The 10,049-nt window shown below is 44.3% G+C and overlaps 1 protein-coding gene across 1 annotated transcript; it reads left to right on the top strand.

The window, feature by feature from the left end:
• Positions 1-1,697: 1,697 nt before the first annotated feature.
• On the top strand, positions 1,698-6,762 carry LOC147066115 (uncharacterized). The gene is made up of 4 exons (XM_085955726.1): positions 1,698-2,034; positions 3,047-3,244; positions 3,767-5,175; positions 6,703-6,762. Exons 1-4 carry the CDS (start codon positions 1,698-1,700, stop codon positions 6,760-6,762), a joined length of 2,004 nt encoding a protein of 667 aa, XP_085811852.1.
• Positions 6,763-10,049: the final 3,287 nt, after the last annotated feature.

Here is a 10,049-nt window from a genome sequence, read left to right as displayed (position 1 = left end):
CCAAGGGGACGACGAACCCTCGGCCAGAGCATGGAGGGATGAACGCCACCCCGCACCCCAACAATCATGGCGGACGAAGCGGGAGAACCCGCAAACGTGGGCCGCAGAACGCTAAAGGCCTGCCGTCCCTAGGCGCAATGAAGAACATCAACAACCTCGGCGGGACGAAAATACCCGAGCAAACCACCAGGGTCGTCCTGCCGAGAACCAACCGCCCCCGAAAGAGAGGCCTCCTCCGCCAACGCGCCAAAGGTAGGAGAATCAGCTACCACGTTGTTGGCATTGCCCAGGACGGCACTTCAACATCGACTGCCCTACGAAACGGGACAGGACTAACCAACAATGAAGATGCGCCGGTGTCAGCCGGACCTTATGTCCCACGGACACCTCCCGACAATTACGGACAAGCATAAACACCACCCTGATGATGATCAACGGCGAGGCACCCCACTACCAGGGGGCGCTCAATACCATGGGGATGACATCCAAACCCCCAGCGTGCATATTGTCTAGACAGACCAGTGCTAGAGACACAGTGCCAGAAATAAACAATAAAACACGAGTGCCTAGACAAGGGGTCACCCCACAGTTACCGACACAAGTGCCACGTAGTGAGGTAGCCGCCGACAGCCAAAGAGTGCCAACACCCGAAACGACGTCATGCACTCCTTGGCCTGAAGTGGCAGCGGAACAACATGATGTGGCTTGCTCTCTCACAGTCCGAACACAACCTGCCAAGGGTCGAGACGAACAATACGCACCCGCACTCACCAAGGCAGTAGGCACGCGGCATAGTGGTCGCAGCGCCGCGACAGTGCCACGACACACTCAGTTGTCAGACAGGGGCTCGGGCGTATGAAGACAGAGAGGACAACCTACCCAACGCAATTGAATCTCGCTGGGGGACATACGCTACAGACGAGCGGAGTAGTAGAACTACGCGGGACCCTCCGCGATGAACCAATCATCCTGAACGCCCTGGTCGCGAAGGGGTTTCAGTTCGACATCCTCTTAGGACTGGACTGGCTAGAAGAAGAGGCGGTCATCGACCTCAAGATCGTCAAAAAGAAGGACGGGAACCTTCGCTTCTTCGTAGAATACCGGCGCCTCAATCAATTTTCAAAAGATGAGGCTACACACTTGCCGCGAATACAAGAGACCCTCAAAGATCTGGGGACCGCATCCGTCTTCAGCTCATTGGAAATAAATATGGCTACTGGCAGTTTCCACTGCATCCGGAGACCAGACCACTGACAACATTCAACACCTCAGAAGGAGGATGCTACCAATTCCGAAGGTTACCTTTTGGAATGAAGGGATCGAGCTTTGCTTTTCAAAGGCTTATGACCCAGGAAGTACTCGTGGGATACATCTAGAAGTTCTGCCTGGTATATCTCAATGACATCATCATCTATTCATCAAGTTGGGGAGGCCACGTTCGCCACCTGAGGTTAGTGCTGGAACGTTTCCAACTGCACAACCTGCGTGCATCTGCGCCGAAGTGCCAGATAGGGAGACGTAGCGTGGAATACCTTGGCCATGTCGTGACCAGCACAGGGAACCACCTTTTACCAATACATCTCCGAGGAGTGGAAGAAGCTCGGATCCCGCAGACTCGACGTGAGGTGCGCGAGTTTCTGGACCTCTGCGGCTGGTTACGCGAGTATGTGCCCAATTTCGCCAGCCTTGCGGCACCCATGACAGACCTGCTGAAGACATCACAGAAGCTCCGGTGGACGGAAGCCGCAACAGCCTCTATGCGAAGCATAAAAGAAAAAGGGCGGAAACCCCCAAAATTAGCCCACCCCGACTTTAACCGAAGGTTCTCCTTGCAAACAGACGCCAGCGGACATGGGATGGGGGCCGGCCTCTTCCAAGAAAGGGACGACGGTGAACGAGACATCATCTTATACGCCAGCGCCCGCCTATCCGCAGCGGCTCGCAATTACCACAGCAACGAACAGGAGGCTCTCGCGATCATTTGGGCGGTATTATATATTATATTTAAACGGTACAGGGCCTACCTGGAGGACCGTGAGTTCACCCTGGTTCACAGTCACATCACTAGTGCTACATATGCCGCACTTACCCAACTTTTTTGATTTTATTTAATATCTTCTGTTCCCTAAGGAAATTTACCACCATAAACAATCAAAATATTGCACTTAAAATATTATATTATCCTGAGGTTGATATATTTTTTGACTGGTAATAATTATGACAAATAATTTAACTAGATGCTCTTACCCCAAATGCAGGGGTAAGAGCGTCTACTCGCCTTGTTTCCTTAAAACGTTTTTATTATAATTAATCATGCAACATCTACATCTAATGAATATGGTAGTCGAAAAAGAGATTATTGGTGAACAGTCCATAAAATTTTCGAAAAGTCGTAAGTTCAACATCAGCTTAAAGTTCATCTAGTCAATTTATATGCCGCACTTACCCTAACTCACCTTAATGCGGCCGTTTCCCGATATTACAGCTGCCATCGCCGATGTTTCATCTGAACTACCCTCATCAGGTTCAAGAATTTTATCGCATATTTTTATATTTATATTTGTTTTCTTTGGAGTTATTTTTTATTATAATTAATGAGTCAAATTTGTACTCAACACAGAAAAATCCTGCCAAATGTATAAATGTAACAGAAACTGACGTCAAACAATTTATTGGTATTACACTATATATGGTGGGCAAATGGTTGGCTAGGGCCTCAATGAAATGCACTAATGCCAATAGGTACATTTCTATAAAGTGTTGAGATGCTACTCTACAGATGGCCAACAAATCCTATCTCTAGCCTCCACGCGGCGTCCCCGGGGCAATGCAGATGTGGTGTGTCTTGTGACAGTATTACTCATCTGTAGCTAATAGAGAAGGGTGAAAGGCGAAACTCTGGCGCCTTAAAACGAGAGACCCCTTGGCTACGGGAAGGAAAACCCAGACAGAAAACCACATACCAACCCGTTTGGACAGCGTGGTGTGTTATGTCCAAATACCCCCATGGAACAAGAACAAAAATCTCGGCCCTTATTCTCCGGAGGCCAACCTGACACTGATCACGGCAGCAATCAGCAAGGGAAGGCAGAGGGTGCTAAGAATCCCCGGAAAGACGGTAACGGCTGCCTACCGATGACCATTGCCACCTATAACGCGAGAACATTATCCAGCAACGCCAAACTTCTAGAGCTAGATATTACAGCTGCCATCGCCGATGTTTCATCTGAACTACCCTCATCAGGTTCAAGAATTTTATCGCATATTTTTATATTTATATTTGTTTTCTTTGGAGTTATTTTTTATTATAATTAATGAGTCAAATTTGTACTCAACACAGAAAAATCCTGCCAAATGTATAAATGTAACAGAAACTGAAGTCAGACAATTTATTGGTATTACACTATATATGGTGGGCAAATGGTTGGCTAGGGCCTCAATGAAATGCACTAATGCCAATAGGTACATTTCTATAAAGTGTTGAGATGCTACTCTACAGATGGCCAACAAATCCTATCTCTAGCCTCCACGCGGCGTCCCCTGGGCAATGCAGATGTGGTGTGTCTTTTGACAGTATAACTCATCTGTAGCTAATAGAGAAGGGTGAAAGGCGAAACTCTGGCGCCTTAAAACGAGAGACCCCTTGGCTACGGGAAGGAAAACCCAGACAGAAAACCACACACCAACCCGTTTGGACAGCGTGGTGTGTTATGTCCAAATACCCCCATGGAACAAGAACAAAAATCTCGGCCCTTATTCTCCGGAGGCCAACCTGACACTGATCACGGCAGCAATCAGCAAGGGAAGGCAGAGGGTGCTAAGAATCCCTGGAAAGACGGTAACGGCTGCCTACCGATGACCATTGCCACCTATAACGCGAGAACATTATCCAGCAACGCCAAACTTCTAGAGCTCGAAGAAGAACTCGAAAAAATCCATTGGGATGTGGTCGGGCTCAGCGAGGTAAGACGACAAGGAGACGATATCGTCAATCTCCACAGCGGACATGTACTCTGTTATAATGGGACTAAGACCGGACGCACAAGCGGTGTCGGATTTTTAATCCACAGACTCTGGAAAGATCGCATAGTTGAATTTGATTTCTCCTCAGATAGAGTAGCAAGTTTAACACTTCAGCTCAGCAAAAGATACCAGATTCTGCTTTTGCAAGTTTATGCGCCCACTCAAAACTCACCTGATGAAGAAGTGGAGGAGGTATATGAAGAAATCAGTACGTTGAAAAATAAACGGAAATGTCACTTCACTATCATCATGGGGGACTTTAATGCACGAATCGGATCTCAACACCAGGATGATGTAGCGGTCGGGCACTTCGGACATGGCACCAGGGATGGCCGAGGAGACATGTTAGTGGAGTTTGCGGAAAACCACAATCTCTACATCATGAACTCATTCTTCAAAAAAAAGCCTTCCCGAAAATGGACATGGCGAAGCCCAGCAAAACGAACCAGCGAAATCGACTACATCCTCACCGACAAGAAGGATATTTTTCTAGACTGCACAGTCATTAACAGATTTAATACTGGCAGCGATCACCGAATGGTGAGGTGTAAAGTACGATTTAACATCAAACGTGAGAGATCCAAACTGATGCAAAAGCCCAGAGTCCGCAGAGGCTTGAGAAGCAGAGTCGAATTCCAACAAGAGCTGGAGAACAGACTAGCGGCTTTCCAGGCTGAAAATGACCCCATCTCCTTACAAAACACCGAGACAATAACAAAAATCATTGTAGAATCTTCGGAAAAGACAGACGCTGCTGTGGTTGAACGAGTAAGCAAACTTTCAAAGGAAACGTTGGATCTTATGAAGCTGCGTAGGAGTACGAAAAGCGAGCAACAAGTTGCAAATGATCTCGAGTACTCCACGCTGTGCAAAACTCTACGTAAAAACATACGAGAAGATCTTCGTAAGTTCAATATGAACCTTGTAGAATCAATTGTTGCGTCAGGAAGGAGCTTACATAAGAACAAGCAGCATCTGTCGATAGGGAGACGGCAGATCACGACACTAAAAGCGCAAGATGGAAGTATCGTGCGTAACTGGGATCATCTACTGGACACTGTTGTAGAGTTTTACAGCGCTCTATACAAAGATGACACTGACATCAATTCAGATCTTCCGGTGAACGGAGAATATGGAGATCCACTTCCCGAGGTTACTACCACAGAGGTGGAATATGCTATAATGTGCATGAAGAGTGGGAAAGCCCCGGGAGAAGATGGGCTGACTATCGATGTTCTCAAACGGGCCGGGAGGACGGTGAGCGAAGTGCTCGCACGTCTGTTCACGTCTTGTCTGCACGAAGAGAACATCCCAGAGTCATGGAAAAATGCCTCCATTATTATTCTCCATAAGAAAGGAGACACTGAAGATCTGAAAAACTATCGACCAATTAGTCTACTGCCAATTCTGTATAAGGTTTTCACGAAAATACTCTCAAACCGTCTCGAAACAGTTCTAGACGAGAACCAACCAAGAGAGCAAGCCGGATTCAGAAGAGGCTACAGTACTATGGATCATATACAGGTCGTCAGGGAAATCATAGATCGCTACCAGGAATACAAACTGCCATTATATCTTGGTTTTATAGACTATGAAAAGGCGTTTGATTCCATCAAAAAATTCTCAATTATAGACGCCCTTAGCAACCAAGGAATTTCCAGACGCTACATAAACATATTGAACAGTATATACAGTGATGCCACAGCATGCGTGAAACTCCACAAACGGTCGTGTAAATTCCCCATTAACAAAGGTGTCCGGCAAGGTGATACCATTTCACCTAAACTATTCACCGCTACTCTTGAGGACTTATTTAGGAAACTTGATTGGGAGGAAAAAGGTGTTCCAATTAATGGAGAGCACCTCAGTCACCTGCGCTTTGCAGATGATATTGTTATACTCTCACAAGACCCGAAAGACCTCCAAGGCAGAATGCAAGAACTCGCGGATGTCAGTCAAACGGTCGGTCTAAAGATAAATGTCTCAAAGACAAAAGTAATGAGGAACTGTTTTTCGGACCCTGCGGTTATCTGTATTTCTGGAACCCAACTCGAGCAAGTCAGCAGCTACGTCTATCTCGGACAGCAGGTGTCCATAGACGGAAGCATGCACGATGAAATTGCTCGAAGAACAAAGCTGGGATGGAGTGCTTTCGGACGTCTGAATAGTATCTTCAAGAGTGACCTACCATTATGTCTTAAGCGTAGGGTGTTCAACCAATGTGTGCTACCCGTGCTCACGTATGGCTGCGAGACGTGGACCCTCAACATGAGAGATGTCCAAAGGCTAAGAGTCACACAGCGAGGCATGGAGAGGTGCATGTTGGGCATCACGCGAAAGGACCGTAAGAGAAACGAATGGGTTAGGAAGCAGACAAGAGTACGCGATGTAATAGACGTTGCCAAACAGCTGAAATGGAGATGGGCGGGGCACATTGCTCGCCGAAAGGACGGCCGCTGGACAAATGCCGTCATCCAATGGTACCCAAGGGGTACGAAAAGGCCACAGGGTCGCCCTAAAAGTCGCTGGATTGACGAACTGGTAAAGTTCGGCGGAAATACGTGGCAGCGAACGACACAGGACCGAGAGAGTTGGAGAAAGCTTGGGGAGGCCTTCATCCAGCAGTGGATTGACCCCGGCTGATGATGATGATGACACTATATATGTCACTTATGAAAGCACCAAACACTCGATCGTACTGGACGGATGAGCTACGGTTTGATAAAATTAGTTCCGTAATGAGTGTGAATATATATGAAACATTTCAACGACAACGAAATGCATGTGACACGTGACCACCCAGATCACGACAGACTGTTTAAAATAAGGCCACTGATAACGGAACTCAATAATAGTTTTAGTTCGGTACCCAGAGAAAAATATTTATCAGTGGATGAACAAATGTACTCCACAAAAGCCCGACACTACGCCAAACAGTACGTGCCGATGAAAACCCATAAGTGGGGATTCAAATTATTTGTGATCAGCGGTGTAACAGGGTTTGCATACAACTTCGAAATATACTCGGGGCAGGAAAATTCAATCCCAAGGCTGCTCGGTGAACCTGACTTAGGTGCTTGTGGCAATATTGTCGTACGCCTGTGTCGGGTTGTCGAGCGGCACTTAAACCATAGAATCTATTTTGATAATTATTATACCTCCTTTCAACACCTTATCTATTTAGCTAAGAATGGGATTCATTCCCTGGGGACTGTTCGCCGGAATCGAATTCCAGGCTGCAAACTCCCCGATGAAGTTTCGCTAAAGGAGATGCGTGGAGCATGCCACGAGTTTGTAGGCTCACTTGACGGCATTGAATTGTCAAATACACTATGGAAAGACAATAAAATTGTAACCCTGTTATCCACGTTCGCTGGTGAATTTCCAGTGAGCACTGTCGAACGATTCGACAAAAAATCGAAACAAAAAATTAAAATCAATCGTCCTTACATTATAAACGAATATAATCGTCATATGGGAGGTGTAGATTTGCTGGACAGTGTGATGGGGAGATATAAAATATTAACGCGGAGCAAAAGGTGGTATGAGGATTTTTTACTACCTCTTAGATATGACAGTTGTCAACTCATGGTTACTGTATCGTCGTGCACAAGCTGAAAAGAATATTGAGGCAAATAATATACTGTGTCTTTCAAAGTTCAAAACCAATTTACCACAGTGTCTTTGTCATGTTGGGCTCGGTGCTGGGGCGGGAAAATCACTGAAACGGGGTCGTCCAAGCAATGAAATTGAGACACAATTTTATATTAAAAAAATGAAAGTGAATGCGACGAAGGTTCCACCGGTTGATGTGCGGTTGGATACCATCGCGCATTACGTTATTTATGTGGAAACAAGGCAAAGGTGTAAATTGCCACTATGCAAAGGACATACACATTTGGTATGTTATAAATGTAATGTGGCGTTATGCATTACTAAAGATAAAATTTGCTTTTTACTTTTTCATACTACCTAATTTTTAGAAGACTATAAGCAATGACATTAATATGGACGAATCATCTGGAAAATAAAATGACGCTCACTCTGTGTCGGGTCTGCTGGATGGCGAAATTCATATTTTAATATCGGTGTCCTTCGCTCAAATGAACATTCCGCTTGCGAGCGGTCTGGCGGCACCGCTGGGTCTGCCCATACAAAATATCGGACTAGTTGCCGTTCGCGTCCGTCACGTTGCGACACGACGATGATTTCTCCATTCCTATAAGGGCTCAACGCACAAAATTGTGATTTATAAATTTAGTCCGTATTGTAATGACAGTAAGATATATATTCGTTCAATTTTTAAAATACGATAGTATACAATATCGGTTTTCATCCACCAGCTAATGACACGTGTGATACTTGCGATTGTTATATAATAAAAATTAAAAATGCTGAGAATGAAGATGAGACAGAAAAAAACAAAATCATGCAAGATAAAGATAATCATATTGCAGAATCAAAAATGCGTTATGACTTGAAAGCTGAGGATAAAGTAAGGGGCAAATATAGCACGTCAGAAGTCATATTGATGATAGACATGCAAAAATGTCTTCCGTGTCCAAATTTAACAAATTCGCAATCATTTTATTTGCGCAAATTGTGGGCTCTCAATGAAACTACCCGTGCGGCTGTCCAAATTTAAACCATAGTGAGGGGTGTTCTTTTTTTAAATGTGTTTTATTGTATTTCTAAATACACACCATCTCCTAATAGACGTGCATGTATTTGTGACATATGACAAATATCTGCAAACATGAAAATATCTGTGAAGCTTTAAGTAACGACCTTATCTAGAAGGCATTCAAACCAAACAAATAATGTTGAAGATATATATAATATGTATATCAAAATTGATAACCCCCAAGTTGAAGATATCAATTTTTTCTAAGAAAGGAGAAATAAGACAAAGAAGAATGTTTAAGAACTCATGAAAGGGAAAATTGCTATTCATTTCCATGGCAAAATATTGTAACTCCGTGACCAATTTTAATTTTTTAATTATTTTACACTATGCACGGCGTGGGATTTTTTTTTTTATTAAAGAAGAAAGTTAAATAAACAAACTATAATAATAATATGGAACTAAATACCACCCACGGTGGCCGCGTGGCTTAAGCGCTGGACTATCACGCCGCGGGTCTCAGGTTCGAATCCTGGGTCTGGCAAGTACACATATTGTTTTTGCCAAAACTCCCAAAACAGCCACCTGCACTAAATGCATATTCAATTGCTCCACGAAGTGTACTGAAGAACAAAGAGTATTAATATGCTCTGAATACTGGAGTCTGGGTGACTATTGTCGTCAAAAGGATTTTATACTGAAGAACACAAAGACTGTTGAAATTAAATGCAGAATGGTAAAGCCACCTCTCAAGAAACGATCGAATGCGAAGCAATACTATTTTTTTAAGGATGGCAGAGAAGAAAGGGTTTGCCGAGACTTCTTTTTAAAAACATTATGTCTCAGTAATGGCCCTGTTAACAAAGCTTATGAAAAAGCCAATGAATTTAATGTATTTAACACCGACGATCAGTGGGGTAAGCATGTTTCAGGAAACAAGATGCCCAACAGTATGGTAAAACTTATCAAACAACACATCGAAAAATTTCCTGTTACGGAGTCACATTACGTAGACAATCATCGAGCCGGCGATATTTAGAGAGAAAAGACCAGTGTGCTCTCTGCACAAAATATAACGCAATGAAGGACGGGGACGAGAAGAAACAGTTGGAGCAAAACTACACCAAACATAAAACAGGGATTGAGAAGCCAACACCGACAAAGCTATGGACAAAGAAAGGGCAACTCGAGAAAACATTTTTACAACAGTAACCTTTGACTTGCAGATGTTTTACAGATTCCAAGTAGCGATGTCTCATCTCTGTATTACAGCAGAAAAATCTTGTTGCTACAATTTGACAATTTATGAAGGAGCTCCGCCTAATAATGCTTTCTGTTATGCTTGGCATGACGTAAATGGCAAGCGTGGTAGCATAGAGATTGGTACATGCTTGTATAGTTA

Source organism: Rhyacophila brunnea, unplaced genomic scaffold, assembly GCF_057557595.1.
Source record: "Rhyacophila brunnea isolate RB1 unplaced genomic scaffold, BYU_Rbru_1.0 scaffold_5, whole genome shotgun sequence".
Classification (NCBI taxonomy): domain Eukaryota; kingdom Metazoa; phylum Arthropoda; class Insecta; order Trichoptera; family Rhyacophilidae; genus Rhyacophila; species Rhyacophila brunnea.
The sequence above is the reverse complement of the archived record's forward strand: the minus strand, read 5'-3'. Positions and strand labels throughout refer to the sequence as shown.

Excerpts from the sequence above, each read along its gene's own strand:
- LOC147066115 (XM_085955726.1), top strand. The coding sequence starts at position 1,698 with ATGACAGACCTGCTGAAGACATCACAGAAGCTCCGGTGGACGGAAGCC. Across the intron at positions 2,035-3,046 it reads CAGGGCCTACCTGGAGGACC|GCCAACCTGACACTGATCAC; the intron begins GTGAGTTCACCC and ends TATTCTCCGGAG. Across the intron at positions 3,245-3,766 it reads ATCTGAACTACCCTCATCAG|GCCAACCTGACACTGATCAC; the intron begins GTTCAAGAATTT and ends TATTCTCCGGAG.